We start from the raw sequence: 13072 nt of genomic DNA, 5'->3' as shown, positions 1-13072 counted from the left end.
CCCTCCTCTTCCAACTAATAGTTTAATATTCGGAAAGATTGAATTTCTTCCAGAACCCTATCCAGTCTTTTCAACACATTATAAAATGGTCCCCCACGTTTTTTTTTTTCCACCGAGGTGTGAGGTCTATTATTTTAGAGAAAGGGCAAGTGACTTGTCATCGGTTATGAATGAGAACTGTTAAGAAATAAAGGAGGACCACCTTTCCACCCGACCTCACGAGACATTCATTTGGAAACAATGCTGAAAGTACTGTTACGGGGACTGCTGTGAGCGACTGAACAGACACCCGAGGAGGAAGAGCCGGGGTTCGCCCTTCTCTGCGGCAGAGAACAGGACGCGACCGGGTTGCCAGGGCTTGAACCTCCTCTACGTCGTGATTTCAGTGTCTTCCCTTAGGACCTGTCACCCTAGCAGCTCTTCCTTCACAAGCAACAATCGGAGTGGCCAAGTTTTAATGTCGGAGTTGAGATTCGGCTGACATCAAGCAACCCTTTCTCGTACGGAGAGTCCACCACTGGGGAATAAAACAAGGGTCAGTGAGAACATGAGGTTCCGGCCTTATCCACGGCGGGAACCACTGCCAACAGCCCAACAGCAGTTTCCCCCATAGAGGCAAGTCTTCAAAAAAACAAAAACCCAGCCATAAGAAAAATCTAGATGACAGCTTTTTTCCCTTCCGAAGATCACTGTCAACCCTTTGTTTCATCATTTTCTTAATGTTCTTCTTCAGTTGGCTCCTTTTGTGAAATGACTGACAACTCAAAACACACGAGGTGAAGCAGACCCCCATGAACGCCCTTCTCCTTTGGTGTCATGGCTTGGCGTTAAGAAGTCCCGTGGCCACGGACTTGGCACATCCTTTCTTGACCTTTGGTACAAACACAATACACCACTTCATATTTCCACAAAGGAAAAAATAAGGCTTATCACTGTGCTAAACAGAACGACAACCAAAAAAAAAAAAAATCAAGAGCAAGGCAAAGTTACTCCTTCTTGAAATCTGCTTTCCCCCCGAGAGTTCCCTTCTGCGGCAGAAACTCCGACGGTTTCAAGAGCTCATAAGAAAAAGCTGACCTTGGTAACATATGCCCCGGCTGTCTGCATGAGTGTCAAAACTGGTTTCCAAACTCTTGAGTAAATGATTGATCTTAAAAGAAAGAGCTCGCAGGGGCCGGAGCTTCTGGCCTTGGAATGAGAAGAGACAGGAGACATGATGCGTTGGGGGCAGAGCATGGGGCGGGTCAGGGTTTGGCCAACTGCACGTCACTGGCACCGTCCCCATTGGTGGTGGTGGTGATGATGAACTGCGTGGGCTGCGGCTGCGTGCTCTGGGGGTCCAAATCACCGGGTGCAGCTGCCTGAACCTGGACTCCACCAGCGAGGGCAGCGGCTTGCTTTTCTTCTAATTCCGGTTGGTTCTCTGACAACACATAATGCCCCTAAAGCAGGAAAAAGGACCTTTAGGAACCTGAGGCCTTGCAGGGGCAAGAGGACGAGGAAGGAACAGGCAAAGAAATGTCCCCATGAAGGCCCGGCAGACGGGAGCAGGGAAGGTGGGCACTCCTGCGCGAGTGTGCACAAGGGTCCGTCCACAACAGAAGTGTTGCCAGCGGACACTAGGACAGGCACCTATGGAAGCTGCGGTCCCTAAGGCCTTGGAAAGAATGGATTTGGCACAGCAGTGGGCCACAAAGGTCATTTACCAGAGCATTCCGCCAACCCAAATGGTACTGGGAGCCTCGAAGCACAGGGACTGTCACCCTGGTATAAGGTAAAGGATATACATGTCCGTGCTGCCCCAGGAGTTCAGGAAGTCCTAAAAGGATTGCTGTTCTGAGAGTCGAAATCACAACTGACTACAAAATGGACCAGAGAGGAAGCATCCGACATCTTAAAAACGCAGAAGCGGGGCCAGGGACAGCGGCAAGAGGAATGTGGCATGGGCTAGAGTGACAGTACAGGAGGCGGGGTGCTGGCGCAGCACGTGGCTAACCCAGGTTCAATCCCCAGTACCCCAAATGGTCCCGAAAGCCCCACCAGGAGTGATCCCTGAGTGCAGAACCAGGAAGAAGCCCTGAGTACCGCAGTGTGGCCCAAAAGACAGACATACAAGGCAGACTCAGACAGGTAATTAAGGGGGGTGGCTTATGGGGTGCAGAATTTAAAAGACCAGAAACACGACATAAATGAACATATAATGTTCCCAAATTTATGTAGCTAAGTCAAGTCATTATTTATGCTATTTTGGTTTTGGGATCATGCCTGGCAGTACTCAAGGCTTATGCCTGGCTCTGCACTCAGGGATCACTCCTGGTGGGCTTGGGGGGAATGTATGAGGTGCTGGGGATAGAACTTGGGTTGGCCCTGTGCAAGGCAAGTGCCCTACCCACTATACAATCTCTCCGTCTAATTTTTATTTCTTTTTGTTTGTTGGTTTTGAGGCCACGCCCAGTGGTGGTCAGGGCTTAATCCTGGCTCCTCCGCACTCAGGGACTCCTGGAGGGGAATGAGGACCATAGGAGGTGCCGGACATTGAAACAGGGTCACCCATGTGCAGGGTGAGTGACCCCCTGCTGGGCTACCGTCCTGGCCCCTTATTTATTTTAGATTCTTTCCGTCTCTGTCTGTCTGTCTGCCTGTCTCTGTGTCTCTGTCTGTCTCTCTCTCTCTCTCTTTCTCTCTCTCTCAAGGGAGCAAGTATACAGGCTCCTGGCTTTCCAATCAGGGGGTGTACAACTTACTCCCTTACTTCACTAGCTTTCTGGACCAAAGTATTATTGACTGACTACTTTGAAAAATTCTTTGCTTTCCTTTCCTTTTTCTCTTCTATTTCTTCGAATAAACATTCCTCGAGCATCTGCTGTATGCCAGCAATCTGAGCAAAGCACAGAGGATGAGGAGATAAAGACCAGGCTGGAGAGGTGCCCCGTGGGCAGGAATGCAGGCTCTGCACGCAGGAAGCCCAGGCTTGATCCCTGACACTGCATACAGTACCCTGAGCACCACCAGGTCTGGACCCTGAGTACCGAGCCTGAATGCCACACGGTGTAGCTCAAAGCCTGAGCACGTTTTGCGTGCAGAAGGCTTGGGTTCCAACCCTACAAGGTGACCACGCAGTGCCAGGAGCAGCCCCCGAGTGGGTCCACAGAGAGAGCCAGCACAGGGCTGGTGGGCATGACTTGCATGCAGCTGACCCTGATTCGTTCCCTGGCAATGCATGATCCCCTAAGGACTGGGTGAAGCTCTGGGGCCCCCACAAATCGCCGGGGGACCCCTGGTGTCCTAGGCAACACAGGGCCTGCTCAGCACCATGTCTAGGGCCCTCGACTGAACTGCTAGACCAGATGGCTGAGAGTTGTTGGGAGAGGGAGGAAGGAAGGGAGGGAAGGAGGCAGGCAGCAGGGAAGGAAGGAGGAAAGAGAAGGGAGGAAGGAAAGAAGAGAAGGAGGGACAAAGGGAGGAAAGGAGGTCGGTTGGTTTCTCTACCGGGTACAAACAGGCAGTAAACCAAGAAGAATGCTGGGGTCCAACCCTCAGGTAGTTAAGGGGACAAAGGAGGTGCTTGGAGCTCAGACACGGAAGGCTGGGGAATAGGAGGCAGGGGAGGGAGACAGGGAGCAGCCCCCCGTCCTCGGTGTGGCTTACCGTAGCGACGGCCTTCACTTGGCCAGCGGGCAAGGGAGTGGCCACGCCACTGTCTGTGATCACAAACTGACCTGGAGGTAGTGTCATCATCTGAATCTCAGAGGCTGAAAAACAGGAAATGTCCAGCGTTATGGAGGCTGCGGAGTTAGATGCGTGACACAGAAACAAATTATCGGTGACCACATGCCCCCTCGACATTTCCCACAGATGCACTTGTTTGCCATGGGTGTGTGTGTGGGGGAGGGGGGGGCTGAAGTTTCCTGAAAGAGGGGTAGGTTTCCTGAAAAATAAAGATGGGTTCTCTGAGGTTAGGAGAGGGCCACCGAAGGTCAGGAACCACACGTGGCCCTCAGCGTGGCTTCCCAGGGTCCACTGAGACAAGCGTGCCAATGCTTCAGACCTTGAGACAAGCTGCAAAGATCTCCCTCTTAGCTCAGTCCTTTGATTTTCTTATATTCCTATATGAATTAGCATGTACTTTCAGCCCTCTGAACCAGAGCTTCTCGGGGAAATGGGGGGGCTCCACGCCAGAGGCAGGAAACGTTGGATGAGGCAAGAACGTGGCCATCCCAGACTGCAAGAAGCCACACGAGCTTCTGGGGTGTGAGGGAAAGATGCCAGAGCCCTGTGGCCACTGTCTCCACTGGCCAAAGTTGGGCCCCTGGGAGCATCGAGAAGGATCTGCAGACATCTATGTGAGAACACCAAGGTACACACATGCGCTCTCAGAGGTCAGCTTGGACAATCCCAGAAAAAATGGCTTCTCCAGGGCCACAGTGATAGTACAGTGGGAAGGGCACTTGCCTTGCATGCGACCAACCCAGGTGTAATTCCTGGTACCACATACAGTCCCCTGAGCCCCAGCAGGAGTGATCCCTGAGTGCAGAGCTAGGAGTAAGCCCTGAGTACTGCTGGGTATGGCCCCCAAACCAAAAACAAACAACAAAAAAAGAAAGAAAGAACCAAGCAAAGGAAAAAGGAGGAAGGAACAAGCCATCGGGCAGAACACTGAGCCTGATTATGATCTAGTCGTAGGTCTACAGGAAACAAAGGGAGCCCAAGAAAAATCAATGGCTAACAGGTGCTATCAACATAGTCCAAAGCGTAGGAAACGCCTCAGAACAGACAACCCAGCTTCAGCAACAATGAGCGCAACTTGCAGAGAGAAAATAGAGACCCGAAAAGAAACTCTACAATCTTACAAAGTGTGGCCCTTGTTCGGAGCTCACATGGAATGAACCGGCTTTTACGACAGCCCCCTGCCTCCATCCTGCCCCCAAGCATCTCAGCAGGGTGAAGACCTCAGCCAGACTCTTGCAAAAATCCTGTGATCTGACTGACTGTCGAGCACCCCTTGTGGCACCATCAGAATGAGAATCTAGACTTAGGGGATCTGGCCAATCCCAGGCTGGGAAAGCCCAGAGTGACAGACGAGATACAGGCAAGCAGAGCCCTCTCTGCGTCCCTCTCCACTCTCCAGGTGAGGCAGTAAGTAAGGTGGAATAAGTAACCAGATCTGGTTCCTGATATCTTGAAGGTCAATAGACATGCTTTAAACGATCATTCCAAGTGACGACAGGAGTGTGAATAAATTAGCTATTAAAAACATGGGGCCAGGGGGTACGGTGCCACCAGCAGAGCAACCTGTACCCGTGGGGCGAGTGCATCCGCAGCCTCATGGTGCCTTCAGACTTCCTGATCCCTCAAAATTGTTGCTGTGCCTTCGGCCTGACCCCAACAGCTTGGGTCCAAGTTTACCAAGAAAGTAAATGGCCAAAAGTTCGGTATGCGGGAGCCACACCTACAAACCACCTCTGGCTCAGCTATACAAGCTCATCTGTTGGCCTTGTTTCAGAGACCCATATTCTCAAAAGGGATCAAAAGCTGCAGTTAGGGCCAACACAGCGTGCTGCTGGTGAGCAGGTGCTCCCTGCAGGGCAGATCCAATAGTTTATATCTCGGGAAAAGATGGAAACAAGGGCCATGATCCAGAGACACGCCAAAGAATCTCCCAACTGAGCAGATCACTGCAGAGTTGCCTCCGGACTTTAAGCCAGGCCGACTTCACCAGGGTGCCTCAGACAGGGGGAGGCGTCATCCTTCCATCTGCCTCTTAAAAACCCTGGCAGCTGCCAACTTCCAGAATCCAGTGAGAAGTTCAGTGATGGCGAACTCCAAGCCTCAAGGGATAGGGGATGGACCATTCCCCCAACCCCCTGGGACCCTGGAGGTCACGCCCACAAGCTGCCTCAGGCTGCTACTTAAGCTTCTTGAGGGCCTTGATCCAGAGAGACAAAGGAATTGCTGAACCCAGCAGCTTGCTGCAGAGATTTCTCCAGACCCTAATTATCTGGAATTTTGGCGTTCGAGGAGCACATGGTCGCTCTTACAGCTGCATGACATCTTATGCTGTTCATGACAAGCAATACAAAAAGAGTATGGGGGAGATTGTCTGCCATAGAGGCAGGGGGAGGGGTGGGATGGGGGGATACGGGTGTTCTTGGTGGTGAAAGATGTGCACTGGTGGAGGGTTGGGTGGTCGATCACTGTATGACTGAAATTCAAACAGGAAAGCTCTGTAACTGTATCTCAGGGTGATCAAAAAAAATAATAATAAAACAAAACAAAACAAACAGAAAAAAAAGGCAGTGAGACTAGCCGATCTCCACAGACTCGGGATGAGCCTCATCCAGGAATGAATCTTTTGAAAAACTCGGGTATGCGGGTTTTGTAACCAAAATATCCAGGCCTTCGCAGAGTCAGGGATGGGTGACCCCCCCCCATCTCCCTGTTCTTCTAGGAGCCTGGCAGACACACCCACAAACTACCTCTGGCCCCATATAAACTCATTAACCAGTCATGATCCAGAGACTCACAAGTCTCAGAAGAGATCGACAAGCCCCAGAGATGCCTCCAGGCCTGCGCCAGACTGAATCTCACCCAGGGCACCCCGGGGAGTGGTGGGCGAACCCAGCCCCTGCGCAAACAGAGCCCCAGCAGCCGAAAACCTCCAGGACCCAATCACCGCCACGCTCACGGCCGAGCTCCACAAACTTCTTGAAAAACTCAGGCATGTGGTTTTTGTGAACAAAATGCCTCCAGACCACAAAGCCACCATCTAGTTAAAAATTCAACTCCAGCTGCATCGCCCTATCAAAACTCTGGAACTCCTGGAGTGACCTCTCATAACTCTACACCACTGATGGACCAGGAGTAGCACGCCACCTTGGGTGGGATGGAAAGTAGAAGACAACTGATCTCGATTTAAAAAAAATTAGCACACAAGGCTCAACCTGTAACAACATATTAGCAATCTCTTACACAGGAGCTTAATGTCTTCAGGGTGAGATACAACAATCTTCACATAAAACTTATTTGGGATCAGTTTTAGCGAATCATAACAAGCAATTCAGAATAAATTATTTAGGGACGGCTATCGGGACAGACTTGGGTGGTGGTTGAGAAACTTAGAAGTAATGGTGGTGGGAAGTTGTGACAGTGGTGGAATTGGTTCTGGAATATTGAATGTCATCAATCATTGTGAACAACTTTATAAAAGTAAAATTAAATTTTAAAAAATACATAAAAACCGTGACACAATCATGTAGGTACAAAGGCTAGTGAAGGCTGATGGTGATGAAGAATTCAGTGGCATTAAAACATAAAAGTGGGACGTGGTGGCTGGAGCTATCGGACAGTGTGCAGGGCACTTGTCTTGCACACGGCCAACCTGGGTTTGATCCCCAGCACCCCGAGCACTGCCAGAAGTGATCCCTGAACACAGAGCTGGGAGTGATCCCTGAGCACTGCTGGACATGGGCCCCCCTATGAAGAGAAGGGAGCTGGGGAGACACTACAGAAGTTAAGGTGCTTGCTTTGCACGAGGTTGGTCCTAGTTCAATCCCTGGTACCACAAAGGGTCCCCCAACCACCACTAGAAGTGAAATCAAGCACAGAGCCAATAGCAAGCCCACATTCTTAGCATGTAGGACACCCGGATTCTGTCCCTGGTACCTCATGGCCCCCAGCACTGCCAGGTGTGCCCCTCCTGCTGGAACACCACTCCACACACACCACCACCACCACAAAAACGAAACTTCAGTTCTCGAATCTTCAGGCTCAAAGGCTAACTCATACTGGTTCCACGGGGGCGATGTGCACCATTCCACCAACTGCCACAGAACTCAGCGGAGCATAAGCCTCAATCTGTCCTCTGGACTCTGCGGGTATCAGCAGGCGTCGGCGCCTTCCCTGAGCAGAGACCACACTCAGTGTTCACACGGCTGCCGTGCTGGAGAGCACAGACTGCAGAGACAGCTGGCACGCAGGGCTGGCACCCGGCCCCACAGCTCCCAGAGATGTATGGTGCAGAAAGGTCCATGGTGTTCCTCCTCTCCTCCCTCCTGCCAGGGCCTGCCGAATCCACTTGGTCCTCCCGCAGAGAGCTGACCGTTGCCGCTCTTCCCTGCCCCTCCGCCTCTTCAGTGCTAAAGCTGGCAGGCTGGCTGGTTCATGCCCCGGGCTGTTTTCCTCAGACCAGTTTTCAACCCCCAGCTGCGAGTCCACCTTTGACCGCTTCTACAGCACAAAGCACAGGCTTAGAAATTAACGGCCTGCATATCTTGTGCACAAAACAACAATCTCTTTGAGCTAAAGATTCTCTTGCTAGAAGGAGCATGAAGAGGTGATTTAAAGTGGACATTCCTGGAGCCTTACTGCTGGGGACCAACCGTCTAGATACGAGCTATGTCCCCTGGGCCAGTCACTCTGTCTAAACTGCCTCGTCGAGAGTAAGACAAAAAGTGGCTCCCATAGAGGTAGGCTTGGGGGTGGGGGAGATGGGGGAAGAGGTGTTGGAGGATGGGAGGGAAACAGAGGACATTGGTGGTGGGAAATGTACACTGGTGGAGATGGGTGCCGGATCACTGTATGACTGAAACCCAATTATGAACAGCTTTGTAATGGTCTATCTCACGGATATTCAATTAAACATTTTTACAAAAATAGTCACGTGCGGTTCATGGCTGCTTCAATCAGCTTAATCAGTGGCTGAATAAAGAGCAGTACTCCTACATTTAAAGAAATTTTTAGAATAAGTAAATAATAAACAATCCAAGTAGAAGCTGTCCTTTTCTCAGAGGAGGGAGAGAATAATGAACGTGCTGGAAAAGTGGATCAGAAACATTCCTGGAACGTCCCCACAGCTTACAGAAAGTCAGCGAGCGTCATCACCGTGTGGTGTGGCTGAGGAAAGAGTCTGCATCTGTCTTGTCATGAGGGCTCTCGCACAGTGACTGATATGCCAGCACTCAGGAAAGAGACAACTCGCGCCCATCTGCCCATCTCCCATCCATCTTCCCTACTCCCTGCGCCCCCCACCCGCCCTTCCTCCCGCAATACTCCCAGCAACTCTACGGTTCGTGGCCTTTTGGAATGACAGGATCGCCTGGGGCTCCGTCCCAAAATTCACTTCAGGACAGTCAAGAGGGGACCCTAAGACTGTAATCGGGACCAGCGACTCTCGGGTCGACCAGATGGCCGGGCTGCGGCTTGAGCCCCTCTCCCCACCGGTTACTCACAGTAGCCCCGGAAGGAGTTCCAGGCGTTGGGCAGGTAGGTGTGCTGCACCGTGGCGCCCTGCGGCTGCTGCTGGAGGCTTTGGGCCTGCGCCGATGTGCTGCCTTGGATCTGCGAGGGGCTTAGCCCTGGCTGGGACTGCTGCGAGGAGGGGCTCAGCGGCTGGCCCGCCACCTGGATGGCAAGAGCAGGCGAGAGGAGGAAAAGAGGAGCTTCCAATTGGAGTCGACGCTCGCCAGCGACGGAAGGGGTGGTGGCCTCTGTCCCCCCGACACCCCGAGTTTCCCACTAGCCCCACACTTGTGCATTTCTCAGGGGCCTGGGGTGCAGGTTGAGGAAGTACTTTCAGAACTGGAATGTGGGGGCCCCAGGACAGGCCTCCCCCTCGCCCTCCTCCTCCTCCTCCTCTCCCGGGCTCTGTGTGGCAGCACCTGAGGCCTGACTGACAGCTTGGCTTCGCCCACATGCCTGCAGGTGGCCATGCCCTCTCCCAGTCTTATTCCTGGCACTCAGGGATCATCGGAGCAGCCCTTGTCCCAGGAAGAAAAGGAACCAGGGTACAGGGCCACTTCCATAGTGAAATTCGGGGTCTCAGGGGGGACAGAGGCCACCTGTGTTGGACTGGCAGGAGCCAGGAGAAACTTAGCCACGGCATCCACACGAGGAGGGGGTGATCCTGGCAAGCCACGTGGCCCACCCCAGCCCACTGAACAGAGGAAAACTTAAGGGCGGGAGAGAGAGCACAGCAGGAGGGCACTTGCCTGGCAAGTGGCGACCTGGGTTCAATCCCTGGCACCCCCTATGGTTCCCTGAGCCCTGCCAGAAGGGATCCCAGACCACAGAGCCAGGAGTCAGACCCAAGCACCTGTAGGTGTGGCCCAAAACAAAACAAAAAGGAGACACCCAGACGAGGACGCCGTGTGACCTCTGGATTGCTGTGGCAACTGGGGGGTCAGAGCCAGCAAAGGGAGGGGTACTCGCTTCTCCCTGCTGCTTCCCGAGCCCAGCCTGGCTGCTGGGCAGAAACTGCAGTTCTTTCCCTCTGGCACAGTGCATGCGACTTAGCCTCAATTCCTACTTCGCACGCACTTTGCAGTTTCATCACCGCGAAAGTCTCTCCTCCACTCAGAAGCCTCATCCTGCTTCACTCTCGCTCGTTCTGATGCTGTGCTACGCAGACGGGGAACGCCATCTGTCCACATGCTCTGGGACCTGCCAATGTTGGGATGCCCGCCTGCACCCCCCGATGATGACCCAGCGCCTCCTTCCTGGGACCTCCAGACTCGAACGTGCACAGGCCTCACCCCCCATTAGACGCCCAGCTCCTTCAGGCACGGGGTAGGGACTTAGCCAGCGTTTCTGAAAGGAGGCAGCCGGACAGAGGTGGCGGCGTGGTCCCCATCACAGACTCATCCAACAAAAGCGACTCTACTAAGTCACCACCCAAAGCGGCAGGGACGAGTCAGCTACCACGCACATCACCCACCACTCAGCAGAGGAGGCCGAGGGGACAGTCGTTTCCGGGACACCAGGCCGCACGGCCCCCCTGCAAAGGAGATGTTCGAGGCGCCCCTGAATGCAAGCCTGTCCCCGACAGCAACAAACAGCCTCATCAGCGCCGAGAACACACGACCCTCCCCCCACTTCCACCGCTCCTGGGGGGCCCTGAGGGCCAGCGGTCTGCGGGCCAGGTACCTGGGAGGTAGGGGCCGCTGAGGTGGGGGGCTCCGTGACCCGGATGTGCTGCACCTGGATGGCGTGCTGGGTGTAGGTCTGTGGGTCGTGCAGCTGGCCAACGTCCACCGTCGACTGCTGAGGCTGGTGTGGGGAGGTGGCCTGGAGGGGGGCAAGAGGGATGGGTGAGGGAAAGGGGCCCCGGCATCCGGACGGACAGGCTGACAAGGCCAGACAGAACTCATGAAGCGGCGCCTCACACTGAGACCCACACGGGTTCAATCCCTGGCACCCCATAGAGGCCCTCTGGCACTGCGAGGATTCCTGAGTACAGAATAAGCCCTGGGCACCTCCAGGAGTGAACCCAAAACCTAAATAAGCTAAAATAGGCTTATGCAACATAAGCTACTGACACTCTTGAGTTCTGGGGGAAAAAAGAACTGCAGCTTCTAATAACAACGTGAAGAGCACAGCCCTCCAGGCGCCTTCCCTTAAGCGCCTCAGTGCCCTGGCCTACCTGGCACCCGTTAAAGGAGTTCAAAGATTTGCTTTCAATGTGTCATCACTCACCCCGTGCAAGAGTGGCTTTAAGTACGACAGAACCTTTGAAACCCTGGGTCAAGTATAGATTCTTCCTCGAATAATCAACACGCAGCGTGTGTTCCTAGAGCCAATCTCCATTATTCCTGATTCCTCCAAGACCTAAATTAAGACCCTTCCTCAAGAAAACTAAGCTCACTTCTAGTGACAGATGGCAGTGACTTCCATTCCTCTGACACCGTCTGATCTCAGAGACGATACCATTCCAGAGAATATTCCCTCCTCCGAGACTGTACCATCTCACAGACTGTTCATCTCATCTCAGAGACTGTACCGTCTCAAAGCAACAAGGCAGCTCCTTGGAGGAGGATGAATACACTTCCTGGGTGTGATTCACGAATAGTTGTGGGGAGAGGGGAACCCTTGTGTTGCTCCCTGCTGGGCAAGAACGAGCGACCACAGCTTACGCCTCCTCCACTCTAACAAGGACTGACTCCTACAAACTGAATGGGAATCACTCCTGCCGGCGGTCGTCTGAGTCCAGGTCAGGACAGGCTCCTCAGCACATGCTCAGCCCGGGTGCCGGGGAGAAAGCGGAAGAAGTCACACATTGCTGCCTCCGAAGGCCCAGATGGCGCCTCGCAGACAGGGAGGACAGAGATCGTGGACACTGCGGGGCACAGGGACCTCACCCCGGTGCCAGGGCTACTGCGGGGAAGGGCATGATTCCTCTGAGTCAGAAGCTACGCGCAGAAGCACGGCGGAGGGTCCAGCTCTAGCTCTGAGAACCAGGTGCTTCTGCTGCCCTCGGCTGTCAGGCTCACAAGGGCAGCAGCATCCCCGTGGTGGAGGTGGGGGGCACACACAGGCCGGGGGCACTCGGGGCACACGCAGGCCGCGGCACTCCCCGGAACACACAGGCCAGCCGTGGGCACTCACTGGGGCCACCTGCACCACCTGCAGCTGGATGTGCTGAGGCGGCTGCAGGCCGGGTGTGGACTGTGACACGGGGATGTACTGGATCCTCTGGTAGTCGCCCTGCGGCGTCCGGTAGTCCGTGGTCAGGGTCTGCGACAGCTCCGTCATGGCCTGGGTGAGCAGGTCGGTTGTCTGTAAATTCACAGGGAGCCCGTTAGTGGAGGCTATGGCTTGCAGCTGCTCCAAACCGGTGACTCCTTGGGAAACTGAGCCCCCTCCCTGGTAGGTCATGAAACCCCCAATCACTCCCGGGAAACTGAGCCTCCTCCCTGGGGGGTCATGAAACCCCCAACCACCCCCGGGAAACTGAGCACCCCGCCCCCCCGAGGGTCATGGAACCCCCGATCAGCCTCAAACTCAAATAGAAAAAATTCGAAGTTGACAAAATGCTGCAAATCATATATAGATACAGATATAGATTTTGTTGTTGTCGTTGTTTGTTGTTTTGTTATTGTTTGTTTGTTTTAAGATAGGATTTTAATTTCATTGGAGGGGCAGTGACGGCAAGGACCTGCATGCTCAGAAGCTATCCTGGCTCTGCTCAGTGGTGAGTCCTGGCAGTACTCATGTGGTGCTGTGGATTCTAACCGGGGGCAGCCACATGCAAGGCAGGCAGAGGACCCACTGTACTATCGCTCTGGCCCTGGACTGATCT

General features: G+C 53.7%; 1 protein-coding gene across 1 annotated transcript in view; it reads right to left on the bottom strand.

Annotated features, from left to right (window-relative positions):
• Positions 1-641: 641 nt before the first annotated feature.
• PRDM10 (PR/SET domain 10) overlaps positions 642-13072 on the bottom strand; it is a 59507-nt gene continuing 47076 nt past the window's right edge. Inside the window, exons 17-21 of the mRNA XM_056131457.1 lie at positions 12379-12549; positions 10921-11061; positions 9228-9399; positions 3649-3752; positions 642-1442 (exon numbers count right to left, since the gene is read on the bottom strand). Of these exons, the coding sequence (XP_055987432.1) occupies positions 1245-1442; positions 3649-3752; positions 9228-9399; positions 10921-11061; positions 12379-12549 (786 nt within the window). The 3' untranslated portion in view covers positions 642-1244. The remainder of the gene's footprint in view (positions 1443-3648; positions 3753-9227; positions 9400-10920; positions 11062-12378; positions 12550-13072) is intronic.

The sequence above is a fragment of the Sorex fumeus genome, unplaced genomic scaffold (genome assembly GCF_029834395.1).
Source record: "Sorex fumeus unplaced genomic scaffold, SorFum_2.1 ptg000091l, whole genome shotgun sequence".
NCBI classification, from domain to species: Eukaryota; Metazoa; Chordata; class Mammalia; order Eulipotyphla; family Soricidae; genus Sorex; species Sorex fumeus.
This window is presented reverse-complemented; position numbering and strand designations above follow the sequence as displayed.